Source organism: Osmerus eperlanus, chromosome 9 (assembly GCF_963692335.1).
Source record: "Osmerus eperlanus chromosome 9, fOsmEpe2.1, whole genome shotgun sequence".
Taxonomy (NCBI): domain Eukaryota; kingdom Metazoa; phylum Chordata; class Actinopteri; order Osmeriformes; family Osmeridae; genus Osmerus; species Osmerus eperlanus.
Window position 1 is genome coordinate 16,291,658 of NC_085026.1, and position 21,635 is coordinate 16,313,292.

Below are 21,635 nucleotides of genomic sequence, written 5' to 3' on the forward strand. Positions count from 1 at the left end.
ACCGAGTGGCAAATGGTTCTAGCGCGCCCTCTCTTGATAACATCAAGTACAACATCCGGGTTTTTTAATATTCGCGATGCAACGCTATTGGTTATTGGATCCGGAAGTGCTCAGAAGTGTTGTCCTGTCATTGGTCCAAAGCGAGGAGTTTAAATTCGAAATTGCGACAAATCACCAAAAGGTCGAGCAGTGTTCGAAAAAGTATTTATCGTGTGGAGTCCGTTACTTGCGAGAGCTAACACGTAAGTGACTGTTAATTTGAGGTATGTCTTTTAAGGACATGAAACTTGCTTTACAACGTTGCTTATGCAGTTATGTTATGTGTTTGCATATGTTTTATGATTTTCCTTGCTTGCCTGCAAGACAGCTGGTTTAGCTAGCTAATAATGTAGATCTAGACAGACGAGCTAATTGACCAGAGCTAGCTGGTTTAGTTAGGCTAGCTAGCTCCAATACTGTAGCTAACTAACTAAAGCTACAATAGCAGCTTGGCTTACAAACCAACGTTTTGCTATGGTATTAGCAGACGCTTTGTGCTGTTTTATTTGCAAACTAGCTCTAAGATAATAAATAAACATCGGGTAAAGTCATATGTCATTGATATCAAACTGTAAAGGATTACGGAGCGTTGCAGATTGGGTGTGTTCACATTGGCAGGACACGGATCGATCCGGCAGTGTGTGTAGGGAAATGGAACGACAGTCCACAATACTATTGGTGTGAGGACAGTGGGTAAATAACAGCTACTTGAGCATTTCAGTTTGACACCTCTATCCTGGTCATGCCATCAAGAAAGAGTTACGCGTTCAATATTAAAACGATAACTTGCCTTACACTGGTTAGGTATTAACCAATTCGATATTGATGTCGTGCGTGACAAGTTGAGTAGCTTTGTTTGTTGGCATGAGAATGATAGTTTTTACCACTATCGCACTCCTTTCTCTTTAAGTATTACACCCAGGCTGGTTGGTGCTGTTTACAGCTATTGGTAGGTTCTAAAGTGCACAAGTAGCTTATGAAGAGAGCTTATGAAGAGAGCTTGAATACAGCCATTCATTCACTGCGCAGTTTGTTAGTCATGTGATGTGAATGCCATGGGGCGTATTCCATTCCTGACGTTTCACATGCAAACCCCTATCAGACGGTGCAGCTGTTTAGACGGTATTCTGGTTGTGGTTAGATATTGCCCAGTAACTTGTTTGTCTCTCAATACAGAATGAGTTCAGTTCCTGTGAACGATGAGAATCGTGGGGTCTGCCCAGAAAGAAAGCACAGCGAAAGCGATACAAGTTTAGATATCTTCTCACTGGATCAACCGACAGGGAGACCCTCCATTCTTCGTCAGTCTCAGGCAGAGAATCTCCCCAACAAATCAGTGGCGAAGGGAATAAAGGTACATTTCAAGTTCAGTTCAAGCGGATTTGCAGTGCAACAACTACTTAATTTGTTAGTTGAATACTGACCTATCGATGTTGTGGCTTTTTAGGTTTGTTTTCAGACCCCGAGAAGAGATCCTGTCACAAAAAGAATAGTTTCTCCCACAAAATCCCTGAAAATGACAAGTCTGGATGAGTGTACCAAAGCCCTTGAGGCGTTGCAGTTGTCAACCACTTTACAGTTAGTACACTTTCTTTTTCATTTGATCTAGAACATGCAGTCCATCATTAGAATATATACAGTCTGCAACTAAACCGTCCTCTTATTTTATATATATATATATAATTTTTTTTTTTTTTTTACAGGACTCAGGAAAGCACGGGGACATTGGATGGACCACAATCAGGTGAAGACTTACTTTATCCGAAACATTTACATGTTATGTTACTCATTGTAATATTTGCAGTTTATACAATTTAACTATTAGTAATATTCGTGTAACTTTTTTCACACCAGATTTTACAGATGCGTTGCCTTTTCCTAATGAGGACATGCCCATCCAGAGCAAAGGCGGTTATCAGCTGGATTTTGACAACCTCGACGCCATGAACCCCTTCCAAGGAGCTCCTCAAATGATCCCCTCTCCTCCAAGGCCTTGCGAATCAGTCGAGGAACCCATGCCTGCAGTACAGAATGAACTGGCCACCGGTGATGCATTCACTCCTGAGGAGAGATCAGAAGAGTTTGTCACAGCGCTCGATGAGACCCTCCCATTCCTCCCGTCAGTGGAGAACTCCATCGCTGACATGTCCGGCAACATCACCTCCACAGACAGCAGTGTGATCGTGATGGCTAAGAGTTCTGCCTTCGAGTTTCAAGACGTATCAAACAGCGAGGAGGAGCCGCCTGCCGTGTCGTCCGACTGCCTCGATCCGGACGAGGCATTATCTCGCTCCTCTGTCTTCGAGGATGCTCCCCTACCCACCAAGGGTTCTTACAATTTCGATTTTGATGACCTAGATTCAGTCAACCCTTTCCAGATGGGAGGCTCCAAAATTCAGAATTCTCCAGCGCTTGGCAGGAAGCTAACGTGTGAAGATCCACCTGCTGCAGTGGAACGCCAGGAGTTGGAGGTGGGTGGTGGAATGGAAGCTGAGGTCTTGACGATGTCTCAGCCAATCGTAGAGACCCCTGTCCTTCCAGAGAAGCAGGAAATGGAAGCTGAGGTCTTGACGGTTTCTCAGCCAATCGTAGAGACCCCTGTCCTTCCAGAGAAGCAGGAAATGGAAGCTGAGGTCTTGACGGTTTCTCAGCCAATCGTAGAGACCCCTGTCCTTCCAGAGAAGCAGGAAATGGAAGCTGAGGTCTTGACGGTGTCTCAGCCAATCCTAGAGACCCCTGTCCTTCCAGAGATGAAGCCCATTGCTGCAATGTCCCCTACTTCCAGCCAGCCACCTGCTGAATCCCTGCTTCCTCCCAAAGAAGGCGCAGTCAAACTAGAGTTCAATTTTGATGATGGAGCAGTAAAACACAAGCCTCCTCCTAAAAAGTTTGGCAAAAGACCAGCAGGCATGAAGGCAACAGCAAAGAAGCCAGTACCTGAAAAGAAGGATTCCGTCTCATCTCAGAGCCCTCCAGTAAAGCAAGCGGATGATGCTGTTGCTGAAGTGGCAGTGCCCAAGGGCTCTTACGCCTTTGACTTTGACAAGTTGGATGACCCCAACTATAATCCCTTCGGTTCGAATGCTAAAATGACCGACTCTCCTAAGTGTGGTGTGATGTCCAGTCCACAGGGTAAGACACCCTCTCCAGTTGAAGAGGTTGCTACTGAGCAGATGGATGAGCCTGTCGAGCAAAATACTTCATCACCCCCAATGTACGTTTCATATTTCAATATTTAACTAACTGAAATGTTATGGACTATTTTTATGTTGAGCCTTGGTTTGTTGGTAGAAAGATGAAATAATCTGTGACTAACTATTGGATATGCTTTGAAAGTGAACCTGGCTTTTCGTTGTCTCTTTCCGTTTCCAGCGGTGTTTCTTGTGAGGGAGATGACAGCCCAGCGACTGTCATTCGCTTGGACACTAACCCGAAGAAGGAAAGTGAGTTTGGAATCCCTGTAACGGATGTGTCTACTCTTGCCATTGGACACATCCACCAGGGCCATGATCACCTGACCCAGACACATGAGCGATTGGACAATGCTACTGGCTTCCTGGGAGTGAATGACATTGCACAGTGTCAGCAGCCCCTGCCTGGCCCTCTGAACGATCAGGAATCCACCAGAGAACCAGCCCAGCCTGTGCTCAGCACTCCAGAATTTGCCCATTTTGAACAGGCTCCAAAAAATGGCATGGAACCCATGGAGGACTTTGTTCCCGGAGCAATGTGTAAGTCAAATGTGTAAAGAGAACGAAACCAACATGTTCTCACGTTAGGAGTTTCAGTTGACTAACTTGGGCCTCCCTTCTCCCTAGTTATGTCGAATGACTTTGACGGTCAGATGGACTACCTGGAGCAGTTTGGATCCACCACTGTGAGTGTTTATTCATTTTTCTATGAGCTATGAATGTTATGTATCCATAATTCTATATCCACCAACTCTATTCTTGATTTTTCCAGTTCAAGGAGTCTGCACTGAGGAAACAGTCGTTGTACCTGAAGTTTGACCCCCTGCTTAGGGAGAGCCCTAAGAAGGCTGGCGGTGCTCCAGGGTTGGACAACCTCCCTCGCCCTGCTGCCTTCGCCTCCCGGTGGGTTTCACAACTACCTTCTGTTTTACCAAGACTGCTTCTGTACAGGACTGACTGAAACAACGTGACTTATTTGTCCAGCTTTTGGTACGAATTGATTGAGAAGTTCTGTGATTGTTTCAGTATGGAGACGAACCGTTCCGGCGCCAAGGAAAGCATGAGCGTCCCGAAAATGGATGACTTCAGGTTTTCAGGCATTCCAGCACAAGTAAGTAAACTGTCAATGATTAAAGTTTTCACTCATTTAGTACAACCTTTTGGAAGTGTGTGGGAGGGGGGGTCACAGTAATGAAGTATGTAAATCAATTCCAAGGTCTGCCTTCTCCCCCCATTCTTATTCTCCTTTACTCGTGTTCTGGTGCAGAGCGCTCCTCTGCTAGAGAGTCTGGCCCCTGCCTTCTCCCAGCCCAGTAGCGAGGATGCCATCATTGAAGTGCTGAAGTACAGTCAGAAGGACATGGATGATGCCATCGCGAGGGTCGAGGCACGGGAACAGGAGAAGGAGAAGCAGTGGGTGGCCAAGTATGACGAGCTGTCTCTGGATAACCAAGAGCTGAGGTAGACCGGCGAGCCAGCGCACAGTCGCTTCAGTCACTTGCTTTTCGTTCGATATGTTTATTAACTGTCTTTCCTTACTCCGACAGGAACATTCTCTCTGGGTATGAAACCACGATCGTTCAGATGATGGGTATGTGGCTTTTGGTTGAGTTTTTTTTACATTTAGGAGGTGTTTTGTGTTTGGGTAGGTTTTGAATGCGAGGCATGGTTTGTTCCCCCCCCGATGCAGCGGAGCATCAGAAGGAGAAGGACATGGCCCAGTCTGCCCTCTGCAAGGTTCTGCAGGAGAAGGAGCAGATCGCCACGGATCTGAACGACATGGAGAGGTCCCTCTCCGACCTCTGCAAGAGACTGGACAAACACAAGGATGCCATTGGGGGTTATAAAAAGGTCAGTTTCTAAAAGAGGATTTACTTGTTGGTATGTTATGTTGTGGGTTGTTTGGCAGGATAAGCTTGGCTGCTATTGTTTTTGGTTTTGTTTGACCAATTTATGTTCGACACTTGCTGACATTGCACCTGTTGAATTTGGGTGTCACACAGTCTCATGAACCCACTAAACATTCCTGTGATATCCCCCTCCTGCCTAGAACGAGGAGGTCCTGAAGAAGTGTGCTCAGGACTACCTGGCTGAGATCAAGAAGGTGGAACAGCGCTACCAGGCGCTGAAAGCCCACGCAGAGGAGAAGATCAGCTTGTGAGTGGAGCTAATCCAGCGTCCACACACCCCGTGTCCGTGTCATCGTTGTGTGTTGTCATGACGTCCCGCATGACTAAATGATGGACTCTGTGTCTGCAGGGCCAATGGAGAGATCGCTGAGGTGCGCTCCAAGCTGAAGTCTGAGTCTTCTGCTCTTAAAGCTCAGCTGCGCCGAGAACAGCTGAAGGTGCAGTCGCTGGACAAGAACCTGGACCAGAAAGTACGTTGGTTGTGATTTAGTATAGTCCATCGTGTACCGTACAGAATCGTCAAAAATAACCAATCGTGTAGGAATGTATGTTCTAATTGAGGCTTGAAGTTAGGCTAGTTGTTTCGAGGCTGTTTTCTAATCCAATGTTGTCTCTCCTCCCCTCAAGGTGAAAGAGGTCGAGGAACTGACCAGCCTTTGTGACGAGTTGATCGCTAAAGTCCAGAAAGGTTGATTTTTATTCTGTACGTGTCTTGTTTGTTCCTGTCCTTATTTGTGTACTGTAGTTGAGGCCTTTTTTCTCCAGAACATTGTCAGAATAGGGCTTTGTAAATAAATTGTAGCTGCTTATGGAGATCAAGCGGTGCCAGTATTTGATTTGCTCTTGCCTCTAAATCCATGTTTGTTGTTAGATGTTTTCCTCATCTTCTGATCCATACTGTTTTATAGTAATTAATTAAACTTTCACTTTCAGCTTGTCATGTGCAGTGTATTTTGTCCAGTTCATAATTGATCCTGCCTTTACTCATGTGAGAAGGGTGTAGAAAATAAGTTTCTCAAGGAATCCAGATTTCCTTACGTTGTCTATAATCAGGGTTCCCGCGGGGTCTTAAAAAGTCTAAAATTCAGAACTTTAAATTTAAGGCCTTAAAACATCTTAAAAACTGACAGATTTTTGTCCAAGGTCTTAAATTTCAGTTAGTAATGTCTAAAAAAGGTTTTACCCTCGTTCATTTCCAGAAACGCTGGCCACAGAAAGTATTACAAAGTAGCAAAAAATGTATTGAGTCGTAGCCTACAAAGCGGAGCTCTAGAGTCCAGGGTTTGAATTACGGGGAGGGGGTCAAATCTGGCTGAAGGATCTTCTTACAGCTCAATTTTTGCTTTTGGACTTAAAGATAAATAAAACTGATAAAAGGTCAGGTTTCTTTTGATTTTGAATGTTTTTGGTAATGCATCGTGTAGGTGTTAAATTTCAATCTTTATGGTCTTAAAATGTCTTATTTGACTTACTGAAACCTGCAGGAACCCTGATAAGTCTCCTAGATTTGTAGTAGTATTACAAAACATGAACAATTAGTTTACAAAGTGCATGTATGCTGCAATTGTGAGGATTATTAGTATCAGGTTCAAGTCACGCTGGGGTCCTTTCACAATCCACAAGGTGGCAGTGTTTACAACAATCACACATCTCAATCCAGGTAAGGTATTTTGTGTATGTCTTTAGAGGGTCTTGCATGACCATCTATATTTGATTGTCATAGCACAAATTAATTTGCAGGTTTATATGTCATCTAAGCAGTTGCATGAGTGAAGTTTTATTTAAAACATTTCAGTTTTTCAAAAGCTCTTATCGTCTGGAGTCTGGGAGCTCCACTGTCCTGCGAAGGCTGCAACACTGCTGTTCCAATACAATGCATCCCTTCTTTCCAGAGCAATCACAGTCACATCCCTCCCAGGGCAGGACAATGCACTTCCTAAAACGCTGAAAGGGTATCCCACCTAGATTGGAGCTGAATGAGGTGGTAGAGTAGAGGAGGGCGAGGGGGGCGGTGGAAGGGATTGATTCACTTTCTTAAAAGGGGAAAGATGCTAGTCTTTTGGTGTAGTCTTGCAGGGGCCATCACTCATCTAAGGGACTGTGAGAGTGCTCTGTCCTGAGGTTGTTCCCTGTGTCTGTTCAGGCATTCATCCCAGCAGCATCAGTGCCGGGCCCAGTGCCGGCCAGGGCAGGGCTGGCCGGCATCTGCCCTGGCCGGCCCTGCCCTGCCCCGTCCCTGTCTCATCTGGCCGTTGGAGAGGCATTACCGCCTGCATCAATCTGGACGCTGTGGAGTCCACAGGATAACTAACCTGTTAGCATAACAACCATGGTACATCCCAGAAGTCAAAAGGATTTTTGTTGAGTCGATAAAAAAAAAAAACTAAGGTGTTCATTTTTTATCTTTTAATCAAACGGTAGCAAATTAAACTAAATGATGTAGCTTAGTTTATTTTCTTCTTTTAAGATGATATTTCATACAGGATTGTCAAATATAACCAATTAAATACAGTACATGATGGACTAAATACTAGCACGGACTAAATATGATTCAACTGGCGGTGCTTATGTGCTATAGGCTATACTTTACATCTGAACCACAGTAAACCTTTATAATATTACATACTTGAGATCAAAATACATATAAAATGCCTAAGTTCGGAAAACAAACATACAATGTGATTCCTTAATAAAATAAATAAAATATACATGACGAGTTTCAAAATGTGTATAATCGACTACATCTATAGAAACTGGTTGCAGTCCAAATACTTTCCATTGTTGTCATATACAGTGGTATCGTATATACAGCAAAGCCTTCTGGGTATTCTGGGGATATCACCACTACATAAACACGCATACTAGCCTAGTGGTAGCAACCTAAATGTTTGTGTTCTGGAGGTTGAAGTGTTGCAAGGTCCTAGATGTAGAAACCTAAATATCGTATTCCTTGCAGTCTCTCAGATATGGCAAGGCTCAGGTACCTCAATACAACCCAGGAGGCGACCTATGAAAGGTCAACCTATGTGACCTTATGGGTGAAAACAGGAGAGAGACATGGTCACTGATGGACACAGCTCCGGTAAAGAAGAGTGGTCAGGTTAGATGGATGAGCACAACAAATCTAAAGCAATACAAGATCAAAGGGCGTACCTGAGTATGAGCATGAAACCAGCCCTTCTGCAATATGTTCAGTACCATTTTAATCACGACAAAACAAAGCTTGAGTAGAGGTAAAGGTTGACACTGACCCCAGTCCTGATCCTTGAACCCCTGTAAATGAGGGTGGACAGCACGTCACTGTGAATCTCAAAAGCTACCGTTCGATCTCGTTCGAGCTTGCAGAATCTCAACATGTTTATAGAAAGTAAGTGCACATCAGGCTTTAATTGGTTTTAGTGGTGTGAAATATGTACACATTAGTACCAAGCGACGTTGATGAAATGTCTGGAACCACTCTCATTTGTTCCAGAATGTGTGGTTACTTCTGATGAAACACCGCTCAGGCACTACTGTGTAGTTGTATCTGGAACCCCCAGCACGGTCTGGTCCAGTGAGGGTTCAGGCCAGGTTTGATAACAGTTAAACGAGCAGTCCCAGTCCCTTTTGTGTCTGACAACGAGCGGTTTTCTAGTACGGTCCAGAACAGAGCTCAGACGCTCTCTGGACATCACAGGCAGAGAGAGAGAGGAGGACGGAGGGAGCATCGCTGCTCCGGTGAGGGAGGGAGGGAGGGGCTAACACTGAAAGTGAATGTGTTGATGCTGGTGTACTTCCCCATCCACGTGAGAGTGTGTGTGCGTGTGAATGTCAGTGTAGATCTTAGGGTAGATTTTGGTCGGGAGGGTCGACCCCCCCTGGGTGAGGAGCAACTGCTTCTGGGTCAGGTAGTCCTCGTACTTTATGGAGCTCAGGCAGTCTTTGTCTGGGCTGGAGGACGTGGAGGAGGGGGCCACGCAGTTGCGGTCCCGGTCCCGGTAGGGCATGCGGTGGGAGGACTGCAGGGCCTGGGAGGCCGCCGTAGGGGCACTGGGAGGAGAGCAGTGCTTCTTGCTCTGGCAGAACCACAGCAGCACCGTGCCGAAGATAAACACCATGCCAGCAGGGATGCCGATGATGACAGGCCAGGGGAGGGTGCTGGAGGCTGGGGTGAACATCGGGGTGATGGGGGGCTTGGAGTCTGGAAGACGACAGGAGCAGAGAAGAGAAAGGTTCAACACACATGATGATCGTCGATAGTGGTCAAATAGTAGGTCGATAATAGTAGATAGTGGTCAGATCAAATACAATTTGATTTGTGTTGCCCTTTTTACAAGCAGTGTCACCGAGGGCTTTACGTACGCTCATAAAACCGCAACTAAACCCTCATAGGAGCCTAGCGTCACATCAGAGGAGGTTCAGCGTCACATCTGAACTGCTCTTACCAGGCAGCACAGTCAGGAAGGCGCTGCGGAAGCTGTAGCCCATGGTGTTGGCGCCCAGGCAGATGTACATGCCGGCGTCCTCCTCCTTGGCCCTGGTGATGAGCAGCTTGTTGAGGTAGGAGCCGTCGGGCCGCGACCACACCTCCCCCGTGGGCAGCACCACGAAGCGGTGGTCGCCCACCTCGATGGTGGAGTTGTAGCGGCTCTCCTCGTTGGACTCCACCCGCTTGAGCCACTGGATGACGGGTTTGACGTCGCTCCTCACCTTGCACTGGAAGGAGGTGGTGCCCCCGTAGTCCACCGTGGTGTTGACCGGGTGAGTTCCCGTCAGGATGGGCTTGGAGTTGGTCCGCTCTGCGGAGAAACACAACGGGAGCCGACTGTCAGAGCTCCCGCGGCCGTGACGCGATGGAGACGCAGAACATTGAACAAGCAGGGACGTCTCTACGGATACGGCCCTCAGGCTCGGGACGAGTAATTGGTAGAGAGAGAGGGAGAGGGAAATACCGCATGTAACACAAGAGGTATGTGTGACTTGTTTTCTCTCTCACTGCCCCTGGTTGTGTAGCACATGTCTCAGAGGGTGGGGGGGGGGGGTTCTGGCAGACAGCTGGACCATAATCATCCCCAGATTGGGTATAGGGGCTCCGGGTTAAGCAGCACCTTTCCCCCTCCCCGCCGAACACAACCTCTCCCATCTCAGACTCCCCTTCTCAATATGCTTCTCATATACATGATTACACAAACACATTGGTCCATGGACGCAGGGCTGGGAGCAAGGCTCCTGATCAAATGCAGCCGCGTGGAGAAAATAGATCAGAGAGAAAGAACCTCTCAAAGGTCACGGTTCTTCCTTGGTCAAATTCCCATCCAGAATGGCTAATGACTGTGTTCCTAAGTACTGTACGTAGATGTTCTATCATAGAACTTTTTTTCCCCTTTCTCTGATCACTAACAGACAGCAAGAACAGGACATCTATATTTATATTTAGTCTTTTAGCAGACGCTCTTATTTACATTTATTCATTTAGCAGACGCTTTTATCCAAAGCGACTTCCAAGAGAGAAGTCGCTTTGGATCTTATCCAGAGCGACTTACAGTAAGTACAGGGACATTCCCCCTGAGGCAAGTAGGGTGAAGTGCCTTGCCCAAGGACACAACGTCATTTGGCACAGCCGGGAATCGAACTGGCAACCTTCAGATTACTAGCCCAATTCCCTAACCGCTCAGCCACCTGACTCCCTGACACATCTCAATCCTCTTTCCTCCTACAGTCATACAGGTGGACTGTTCCCCCTCTACAGAAGAGTCAGAGTCTCGCTGCAGGATACTTACGTATGACCTCCACTTTGTAAGTGGCGTTGATCTCCCCGGCGCGGTTAGAGACCCTGCAGGTGTAGCGTCCGCTGTTCTCTGGGGTCAGGTTCCTCAGGCTCAGGGTCCACTTCTTCTGGCGCCCTTCGCCGACCTCTCTCTCCGTCAGCGGACGCTCGTCCTTCAGCCAGACGATGTCTGGACGAGGGTTCCCGCTGGCCGCGCACTTCAGACGCACCGAGCTGCCCACGGGACGGGCGATCACACGCTTCCTCATCTTGGCAGGCTGGGTGAACCTGGGCCGGACTGACGAGAAACAGGGAAACGGAGAGAGGGTTTATGGGTTGCCACTGCTGTGCTTCACTGAATGATAGAAACTGTAGGGTTTATGTGAATATTTTAGGATCCCCTGGACAATGAGATGCTACTTCTCAAAGGGATATCGTTTGGTTAAATTGTAGCCCAGCGATGCTCCTGCATGCTGCACGGTGGACGGCTCTCACCTAGTTTACCTGACAGGTTGTCTGGGCCCGACTCCGCCTCCAGGTTATCTGCCACCCCGGGCCCGGTCTTGTCAGAACCAGAGTCGTCTGTGGAGGAAAGAGAGAGAGAGCGAGAGAGGAAGAGAGAAAGGAGAAAGAGAGAGGGAGAGAGAGTAAGAGAGAGAGAGGAAGAGAGAGATAAAGAAAGAGAGAGAGAGAGAGGAAGAAAGAAAGTAGAAAGCGAGAGGGAGAGAGAGGAGGAGAGAGAAAGGGAGAGAGAGATAAGAAGAAAGAGAGGAGAAGAGAGAGAGGAAGAGAGAGAGACACACGTCACCACAGAGCAGCAGGAACACAAGTCAGGGATGCTGAGGAGATGCATCCTGCAGAACTGAATCCTAAGTGTGTTAAAACGATGGAATTGTTGTGCCCAGCCGGCATGCAGCAAAGGCCTTAGAAGCCTTAACTGAGGGTGATGACAGAGATTATACAGTAATCCTATTAGGACTTGTGTTCCGTGGACATTTTTGGCTCATATCGAATGCAGTTGGGTTCCAGAGACCACAGAGACTTAGTTTACTTGGTAATTCCCACACAAAAATATATACTTTCTTTGTGATTATTCTGGTCATTCAAAATAATAATAATATACTTTAAGTTGGAAAAATGAGGGATTTGTTGTAAGTAGAACAGTCACACACACTAATAACACTCTTAAAGGAGTCATGGCCTCTCATGATGTCAGAAGCTACTTCAAAGCACTGACATATCGAGCAGATTAAAGAACAGAGTTGTTTCACAAACAGTGAAATATCACTTTTCCAATTTCGATCCAAACCACTTTGTTTCACAATCCGTCAGAATGCCTTCGACACCGTGAAGACGAAGAGGGAGCACCATGCAGACACCGTGAAACACTCTTGGCTCCATCTCAGTAAATTTAGCATTTATAGATAGAATCCGTAGAGGGAAGCATGTTAAGGTCACACACTGGAGAGTTTGAGAGTAACACGATCGGTTTTCATAAGCCCAGTTCCAGGAGACAGCTGGGGACGTGATGTCAGCGACTGACTGACATCATATGGTGGAGCTAAGACAGGGCTTAGTGAAAGTATAATGAATGAAACTTAAGAGATGGTTGGTAATGCACATCAACTGGGGAAGATGGGCATTCATGAGTATCTGACACAGATCAGGATTGCTGCCATTCCTTGCCGTGCGAGAACGTCCGCTTGTGTCGCAGACGATAAGCCAGAGCCCAGTTGGGGGTTAAAATGATTTCATATGATACCAGAACACGGAACGCTGTCAAACCTAGCTGTGAAACCATTCGCAAAGTTTCACCATCTTTCAACATTCCAGTCTCCGGTTCCTGAAGTTCTGGCATGTTTTCTGACATCTATTCATTACGACTTCTAACGCTCACATTTTAATCGACGTCCAGTACACTCACGTCAAACACACTTTGTAACCGCTCTCACGAGACACTATGTCAAATTCTCAAGAAGATCTACTGAATACCCTACAGCTGGTTCTGTGAGCAAAGCCTCGTTTCTCTCGCAGAACCTGAGCTCCGTGTAGCCTCCGGTTGAATTTCTCGAAATGCATTTTGGCACGCTTGATTCTGACTCTGTGTTTGATTGGGGCAGGTAGAGAGACCAGATGTGGCTTCTACCCCACACCCCCCCACCCCCTCTCCCTCCAGACGCCCTCCCGGTTCCCCCCAAAACCCTCCAAAGCTCTCAAGGGTTCTCCGGGCACAAGCCCTCCATTGTCCCCTGTAGCACCGGGGCCAGCCATGATGTCATGGCTATTTGAAGGGCTTTAACTAGCCAACTATAATAACCCATTCCTTTAAAAAAAAAAAACAGCCTCCATTGGAAGAAATATTTTTCTGTTGCTCACTTGGGTTCTCCACATTCCTCCCTGTTCCTGAACCTCCCAATCCAAACACAGTCCCACACTGACAGGATTTTCGCTCATTTTTTATTTTTTTGTGTTTTTTATTTAAAAAAAGTTCCTGAATCTATTTCCTCTTTACTTTTTAAAAGTCTTTAGGAACAAAGGCACCCTTTTATAAGTGTGTGTTTCTACCACCAGTCCTGGCTGCTATTGTCTTTACACAATGTAGGCTCACTGGAGCCACAGAGCAGGGGGAGGAAGAACAGCTCTCCCGCTGCCGCCATGTAACTGTTATTGTTGGAATACTGAAAAATATAATTATGAGTAAACGGAGAGGACCGAGGGGCCTCGCTGTCCGTCCGTCTCCGCTTGCTCTCCCGCTTGCTCTTCCTTTTCAAGAGGCCCCACGCTCCTCCTGCATCAAAGAGGAACAGAGAGAGACAATCTGCAGGGCTCCTGAGAGACACAACGTCTCACTGATAACATGTCATTTGTCTTCCTGGAGTGGGCCCCTAAGAAAACAAGGGCTTTGATTTTCAGGAAGCGAGCAAGACTTGTATAATCGATAGCCCCGAGCCGAAAAGACCCATCGCAATTTCACGCACGACAAACACATTTACATTTAGTCATTTAGCAGACCCTCTTATCGAGAGCGACTTACAGTAAGTTCAGGGACATTCCCCCGAGGCAAGTAGGGTGAAGTGCCTTTCCCAAGGACTTCACAACTTCATTGTGTACGGCTGGAATCGAACCAGCAACCTTCTGATTCATAGCCCGATTCCCTAACCGCTCAGCCATCTGACTCACACACCTGGGAACACACCTGCATGCAGCAGCTAAACATCGGGCAGAGAGGTGATTCCGTTGAGCTGTTGATCTTCGGTAATTCAGGGTTGCATGCTCTCACCCCTCGCCGGCTCCATTCACAAATCCAGCTACAGGAAGTGCATTCCCCTGTTCCTTCCTCTGGCCCTGTTGCAACAGCTGAATCGCAGGAAAAGCCCCCATGATTGTGGGGGTCCCAACAAGCTCCAGATGTTGTTGGGGACATTCTAATGTTATGTGTAGTGCCTTGCATCACACTCTGGCTCCAAACAGCTACCATATGCTATAAGTCACACATGGGACCATTTATCTAAACGGTCACCCAAAACTGCAGCATCTCCAGAGCAATCTCAATACAGCTGACAGTTAACGACCTGAGCGCTAAAGAAGGACCCATTGACATCAGACCCAGGTTATCCTGCTGAGGTTATTCAGAATGTCAACAATGTGTTTGTATTTAAGTAGCCTAAACACGACATGTTAATATAACAAGATTGAGCTGTAAAAACGTGTCATGTTGATGCCATCTGATGATATCTTTAACATCATATAAGTCAACCCTGCAGAGAACTGACTGATGGTGAGTCAGTCAGATCTGTCTGTCTGTCTGTCTGGCAGACCTGACCGTATGTCTGGCAGACCTGACCGTCCGTCTGTTTGTCTGGCAGACCTGACCGTCCGTCGGTCTGTCTGGCAGACCTGATCGTCTGTCTGTCCACCAGGAGGAGGGGGTGTTTGGGGCCAGTTGTCAGGAGACCATCCCAAACAGTGCCCAAACAACCAGCTGGAGGGGGGGGGCGGGGGATTGAAGAGGCGCCATGTTGCACTGGCCCACCAGATTCTTGGGATAGCTCAGAGGAGGACAGGCTGCCTGCTGGCAGATGGGGGAAAGGGAGACATCTCCAACAGCACGCCCCAACACAGCGGATCCCCACGTGACATCATCGGCAGACAGCCCTCTCCTTTCCTCTCCGTGTCTTGCTTCTAGAAGTCTCCCTCTTCTCTCCCCTCCCCTAATCTCCCCCTGTCTGCCTTCTCCCTTGTATGTCCCCGCTGATGCAGACTGTAATGCTTAAACAGTGTGTTGTGCACCAAGGGCCTTGAGCTTGAAAGGCTGCCAGGATATCGTCGCCACTGTTCCCCCGAACGGCACTATAACTGACTGCAGTTGTTTCTCTTTTCTGAGCTCCAGTAAAAATAATAAACTTGCATGATGGATACTGTATGTGGAGCTGAGCTGGAATCTAGCCTGTATTACACCCCCCATTTACAACATTTCAAATAAATAATCTCTCCCATTTTCTCTTTGAGGATTGTAGCAGGCCTCCCAACTGGATACCAAACCACCTACAAGCTGCAACACAATTCAAATGTCTCACAGTTAGCTGTGCTAAGTTGAATGGAAACTGTTGCTCAGGATAATTGGGCACCATTCCTCTGTTCTTAGCTGTCAGGCCTCCCTACCTACACCTCTGGTCCTGCAGGGATCTGAAAACAAGCCTTAAGTAATCCCAACAGCGTGAAAAGCGTGTCCACTGCCCTGTACCCCTGATAGAACAATTATCTATCAAAACACTGGGGTCAGATTGCTGAGCGGTTAGGGAGTCGGGCTATTAATCAGAAGGTTGTTGGTTTGATTCCCGGCCGTGCAAAATGACGTTGTGTCCTTGGGCAAGGCACTTCACCCTAAAGTGGTGACGGGCTGGCAGTTCTTGGCCGCGATGACGGACGAGAGAGAAGGATCTGGAGAAAGAGAGGAGGGAGCAGGTGAGAGGGGAGGAGGTTTCTGTGGTCTTCCACAACGGAGATGTGGAAGGACTCCTGCGAGGCTGGTGTTGGCCCAGCGTTGGTCACGCACTCACCACGACCAGGAGAGAAGGGGAACATGGAGCCCTGTGCAGCAGGAGGGGGAAGTGAAGCCAAACTGTTTGTAGTCTAGGGAGGGTAAAATAATACAGAGGACAAGAAAAAGGAGAGGGGAAACGGCCTTCTGAGAAGGAGAAGAAAAAGAAAGTTCAAAAGGTACAAGAAGAATTTGAGTCTGTCCTTATGTGGGAGTAGTACTACCACAGGCAGCCAGGCACAACTGATCTGGAGCAACTTCTCTGCTTCATCACAGTGGGCTGAAATCGTTTTCATTGAAGTCTTCATTCCATTGAAGCTCTCTCTCAGATAGAGAGCAGCAGGAGCCAAGCTGGATAAATCATTTCTGACTTACACACTACTGTACAGTAATAAAAGAAGTTCTATGTATCATTCGGATGACTTGACTTCAAGATTTACACAGAGTGCTGCCTGATCACACAAATGTATCTAAACAGAGAATGAGACAGTTTTAATCATAGTTACCCAAAAATAGGTTAATTTTTTTTTAAGAGACTTTAAGAAGTCCACAAGAGTTATATGGCAAAAAAAGCTGATTATGTAAACATGAAGATTAGGAAGTGGTAGAGACAGCTCAAAACAACTTTCTTAACACATCACACAGCTGTAGTGTGACCTTTGACCTCTCCTCGTGTCCTCATGTCTCCATCCTTTCCTTTTAAGGAAATCAAAACAGAAACACCCTATCTTTGACCATGCTTGCACCCTCAACTTGAACTAGAATCAAAATAACACTGAGAAACTCTCTTCCCCAATTACCCCGCTATGCCCCTAACATGCAGCCATAAAACAACAAGCACCATTCACTCCCCAGTGTTTCCCAGATCTGACTGATAAGACCTGTGTCCTGGTGTGAGAAGTCTGTCACAAGACCAAGGAGCAGCTTCTCCATTGGGCCCCTGGCCTCCCTCCCTCCCTTTCTCCCTCTCTCTCTGGGAGACTCTGACCCTAATTAGGCATCTTAGAGTAATTAGGCTAAACAGAACCTTCACGCTCCATTCCTCTCATTCATCATGCTCCAGTCAGTAGGACAGGAAATGTACTGTACTGTACACACACACACACACACACATACTTGTATACACATATGCGCACACACACACATATACTTGTATACACCCACGCGCACACACACACACACACACACACACACAGACACACAGACACTCGACTCACACACAGACCCAACAGAGCCGGCACGCTTTAGGAACTGGGGAATTAGACTTGGTGTCTGCCTGGTCTCTACTAACATGAAGAGACTTCACAGGAAAGCGTTAATCACGTAGGTAAAAGTAAATGTGTTTCTTGTAAAGCCGCTTCAAGTCCCAGGTCTCCTGGCCTCATCGAGTCACGGTTTAGCCCGGGGAGAGGAGAGATTTCCAGATCCACTTGAGTCACAGAGGACGAAGCACTATGAAACTATATCCCGAACGGCTGTTGACTCTGGGCATTGTGCGCGGAGGATATCTCAGATATTAGAGATGAACAGATCAGCCTCTAACCCTCAGCTCTAAATCCCCGTGTTTCAGACCGTAACCTCCGTGAAGCACGTCTTTGAACATCTGCAACTTGACAAGATCTTGAACTTGGGGGGTTGGAGTGTAGGCGAGGGGGGAAGCATTACATATGTAACTTCACCGGAAGATCGTAAGCCTTTCTACTGAGCCTGGGCAGAGTTACTGGAAAGGTGACTTCATCCGCAGCGCGGGGCTAATTAGGCATTCTCTTTTGACGAGTAAGACGTGTAACACAAGCCGAACTCCAAACACAACTCCAACTCACAGTGCCTGTTCAGTTTAACCAAGGCCACAGTCAAGCCACATTACACAACACCTGACACGACGCCTTGCATAAACATGTCGTGTCAATGGCAGCAATAAAAAAAAAAAAAGTATGTCCAGTCACTCACCAATCACTATGAGGGTGTAGTTGATGTTGACGCTGCCAAACCCGTTGGTGGCCTTGCAGATGTAGGTCCCAGCATCCTCTGCCTCCACTTCCTTGATCTTGAGCCCCAGACGGAGGATTCGGAAGCGGATCCAGCCGCTGTGGATGTTACGTCCGTCCTTGGTCCACATGATGAGGGGGGGGGGGTCTCCCTCCACTAGGCAGGGCAGCTTGATGGCGCTGCCCAGGCGGGCTGTCTGCCTGTGGGCCACTCTCTCCGCCACCCTCGGGGGCCCTGGGGGAACACACAGGCAGTGGGTTCAATCAGCTGACCTCTCGTGTACTGCGTGGTAAACAGCTGGTTGATTCAGCACGTCTTAAACGACGTCTGTAGGAATCCTATTAGAAGAGTAAGTACGACTGCATGTTTGAATTTAAATCAATCCATCTGACTGTGGCCTAGCTGCTCTCAGGCCTGTCTGCCTGGAGGTGGGCTGAGGGACAGAGTAAGGGGTCATTTGCCACACCTAAGTCAGATTATCTGGAGATGCTGAAACCAGATTGTAATAATTGGACTAGTCCTGTCATCCATTTCACAGGGGCTAAAGCGCTCTGGCTCTGCTTGGGTGTAGCGTGCTGGAGATCAAAGCAGAGAGGGGGCGGGCCCCGTCCAGGCAGACAGCAGCCCTCTGCTGGGGCTCTTAATTGGCCCAGGTTTGCTCTCCCTCAGATCTGGTGAAGTGGAGCGCTCGCGGGCTGCCTGGGATGGAGGCCTGCAGTGCCCTTACTGCTGCAGCAAGGAGCACAGCTACTGAACACACACACACACACACACAACACACACACAACACACAACCACTGAGCCCAACAGACAGGAACACCAAGAAGGGGGGGGGGACAGAAGGGTAGAAGAGGAAAGTAGATAGAGAGGAGAGAGGGGTAGAAGAGGAGAGGGAGAGGAGGAGAGAGGGGAGGAGAGAGGAGAGAGGGGAGGAGATAAGGGTAGAAGAGGAGAGGAGAGGAGGGTAGAAGAGGAGAGGAGGAGAGGAGAGGAGAGAAGGGTAGAAGAGGAGAGAAGGGTAGAAGAGGAGAGGAGAGGAGGAGAGAAGGGTAGAAGAGGAGAGGGAGAGGAGAGGAGGGTAGAAGAGGAGAGGAGAGAAGGGTAGAAGAGGAGAGAAGGGTAGAAGAGGAGAGGAGAGGAGGAGAGAAGGGTAGAAGAGGAGAGGAGAGGAGGAGAGAGGAGAGGACAGGAGAGAAGGGTAGAAGAGGAGAGGAGAGGGAGAGGAGAGGAGAGAAGGGTAGAAGAGGAGAGGAGAGGGAGAGGAGAGAAGGGTAGAAGAGGAGAGGACAGGAGAGAAGGGTAGAAGAGGAGAGGAGAGGGAGAGGAGGAGAGAGGAGAGGAGAGAAGGGTAGAAGAGGAGAGGAGAGGGAGAGGAGGAGAGAGGAGAGGAGAGAAGGGTAGAAGAGGTGAGGAGAGGGAGAGGAGAAAAGGGCATTAAAGGAGAGGAAAGCAGTGGAGAGTCACAACTCTGAAAAGCAAGGTCTGCTTAGTCATCCACAGATGGTCAGTCTGGTCGCAGTAAAAACTAAGGGGCAGGGCAAACAAACAAGGCCCCTCTAAACACACACACACTCTCACATTCCGATGGAGCATTTCACACGTATGGTAAACAAGCAGTTCATTATATAGATGTGTGTGTGTTGGGGGGGGGGGGGTGGCTGTGTGAGAGGACGCTCCAGATAACTCCATCTGGCCTTTATTGGTCACGTTGCAAGCAGATGTTTCTCCAGCTCAGGTGGAGGGTCTGGTGAAGGTAACCGCCAGCCTCTGTTCAGTGTTATGCTGATGGCCTATAACAACAGGAAACCCAAGTGTGCGAAAAGAAAACCTATTGTTGCACCAACCGTAGTGTGCAAGCGTTTTGATCTACGCTGATGATGATCATAGATGATGTCATCTATGATCTGTGAGCGGAGATGAGGTTTCTGCCATCTTAAATTTATGTCAAATTAAACCAAGCACAAGCATGTGTGCACGAATATGTGCTTGTGCACGTATACACACACACACACACGTTGACACACACTCCACACACCAGTCAGGGTTCGCCTTCCTTTCCTTGGACGGTCTTTCCTGTTCCACAGCAGGCACAGGAAATTGAAAGTGTCACTGTTTACGTCTGCGGAACAAACGTGACCACAGGATTTGTTTTGTTTTTTGTCAGCCAGCCCATATCTCACTTCTCTGCTACCAGGGGAGCAAAACAGAGGAGTCCTGTGTTCAGCTAACCTCAGCATTGCCTCTTCTCAGCACCGCAGACGCCTCACAGCACCAGGAGGAAACACAGCCTAGCTACCGCCCGGGAACTCAATCACACAGGACCTCTGGAGCTGCTGAAACGAATGAATGTTTATCTAAAAAGTACCCCACTGACTTTCAATATCTTCTATTGCTTTTGGACACAGTCACTAGACGTCGGTCAGGGGGTGTTAGGTCTAAAAAAGTGTGAGAGGGAAAGTTGCTTGTATAAATAACCACCTGGGATTTGAGTTGGGCCGTAACATATGGGCGGAGGAACCACAAGAGTCACTCCAGCGAACTCTGTGTGAAAATCAACACTTGTCATCCACACGTTTGGGAGATGGTGGTCTAGTACCTCAGAGGCGTGTTCGCACATAACAGCTACTGAAATCGGTTCCCCCCTGTTCCTCTCACAGTCAAACAATTCTATTGTAACTGTGTACAATTGTCGTAGCTCTACAATGTAGCACCTTTTTCAAAATCATACACTTTCCTATGACCACAATATTTGACTGGATACGACATGTTGAATGTAGCACTATTTTATAAGAAGTAAAGAAGGTATTGTAGGCTACATGTAATATAAATTATTATTGATATAATATTAAGCCAATGTCAAATGCCAAATGTACAAGGATGCACGTTTAGTAGTCTTCCTAAAACAATGTTGGAGAGTTGTGTGTTCTCTTTGCTGCAATGAACTAATAAGGTACTTGGCGGGTACTGCACCAAGAGCGGGAATGTGCAACAAATGATTTCCTCCCCTTCCGCTCCGCTCTTAAAAATCCCTTTTGAAGCTCTTTGAAAAACAAGGCATAAAGGTGATGAAACCAAGGCCATCGTCTGAATAACTTGAGTGCTTGTGCCGACAGTATGACCACCATCCTTTCCTCCTCCTCATTCCTCTCAAGGACGGGTTATCTTAACCTTGACGCTCAAAAAATTCAAGACCGTTAAGGTTCCTTTTTGTCAAATTGAATCTAAAAGGTTGCCGGGAAACAAAGACATCTTAAATGATCAAATATTTCAGGAATTGAAGTGCAATCTCTGGCTTCAATCTTATTCCGGCTTCTTAAAGCTCCTTCGTGTCCATTGAAATCGGCCGACAAACTCGTTACCAGGGAAACGACTCGAATCCTGACGATTTACATGGAATCACTTTAATTTCTGAGTGTGTTTACACAAATGTTTAGCATTATTAGCAGACCTGTCAATGGAAAATGATACACATGACCACATGTGCTTTCCCCTATTGCCGTTCTGGTGAGGGACCTTATTTTAGCTGAGCTTTGTGTGTGAATGGAATCTTTCATAGCTCAGGAAGAGGAGGAGGTCTGGCGACTTGGAGAATTAGCTCTGTTTTTCTTTGCTCAATTTGGTGATGGATTATTTTAAGAGAAAGGGGCACATTCAACAAGGGGCATTCTTGTGTTCTCTTGGTTCCCCGAAACCATTCTGAGGGGTTAACACACTGTTGA

General features: G+C 47.4%; 2 protein-coding genes across 4 annotated transcripts in view; one reads left to right on the top strand and one right to left on the bottom strand.

The window, feature by feature from the left end:
* Positions 1-109: 109 nt before the first annotated feature.
* On the top strand, positions 110-6,072 carry tacc3 (transforming, acidic coiled-coil containing protein 3). 3 transcript variants are annotated; one of them, XM_062470207.1, is made up of 16 exons: positions 208-242; positions 658-732; positions 1,216-1,393; positions 1,487-1,617; positions 1,743-1,783; positions 1,894-3,253; positions 3,412-3,770; positions 3,858-3,916; positions 4,003-4,133; positions 4,257-4,341; positions 4,498-4,691; positions 4,778-4,821; positions 4,921-5,081; positions 5,281-5,387; positions 5,490-5,610; positions 5,768-6,072. In XM_062470207.1, exons 3-16 carry the CDS (start codon positions 1,217-1,219, stop codon positions 5,831-5,833), a joined length of 3,036 nt encoding a protein of 1,011 aa, XP_062326191.1. In that variant the 5' UTR covers positions 208-242; positions 658-732; position 1,216; the 3' UTR covers positions 5,834-6,072. The 3 variants fall into 3 exon arrangements, with proteins under 3 accessions (XP_062326190.1, XP_062326191.1, XP_062326192.1); XM_062470206.1 differs by lacking the exon at positions 658-732 and having other exon boundaries at positions 110-242; XM_062470208.1 differs by lacking the exons at positions 208-242; positions 658-732 and having other exon boundaries at positions 1,894-2,534; positions 2,604-3,253.
* Positions 6,073-7,575: 1,503 nt separating this feature from the next.
* Positions 7,576-21,635, bottom strand: part of LOC134027072 (fibroblast growth factor receptor-like 1) — a 26,352-nt gene continuing 12,292 nt past the window's right edge. The window contains exons 3-8 of the mRNA XM_062470209.1: positions 17,878-18,150; positions 11,391-11,468; positions 10,900-11,184; positions 9,565-9,918; positions 8,867-9,320; positions 7,576-8,659 (exon numbers count right to left, since the gene is read on the bottom strand). Coding sequence (XP_062326193.1) covers positions 8,878-9,320; positions 9,565-9,918; positions 10,900-11,184; positions 11,391-11,468; positions 17,878-18,150 — 1,433 coding nt within the window. The 3' untranslated portion in view covers positions 7,576-8,659; positions 8,867-8,877. The remainder of the gene's footprint in view (positions 8,660-8,866; positions 9,321-9,564; positions 9,919-10,899; positions 11,185-11,390; positions 11,469-17,877; positions 18,151-21,635) is intronic.

Excerpts from the sequence above, each read along its gene's own strand:
- tacc3 (XM_062470206.1), top strand. The coding sequence starts at position 1,217 with ATGAGTTCAGTTCCTGTGAACGATGAGAATCGTGGGGTCTGCCCAGAA. Across the intron at positions 4,822-4,920 it reads CACGATCGTTCAGATGATGG|CGGAGCATCAGAAGGAGAAG; the intron begins GTATGTGGCTTT and ends CCCCCGATGCAG. Across the intron at positions 5,388-5,489 it reads GCAGAGGAGAAGATCAGCTT|GGCCAATGGAGAGATCGCTG; the intron begins GTGAGTGGAGCT and ends CTGTGTCTGCAG.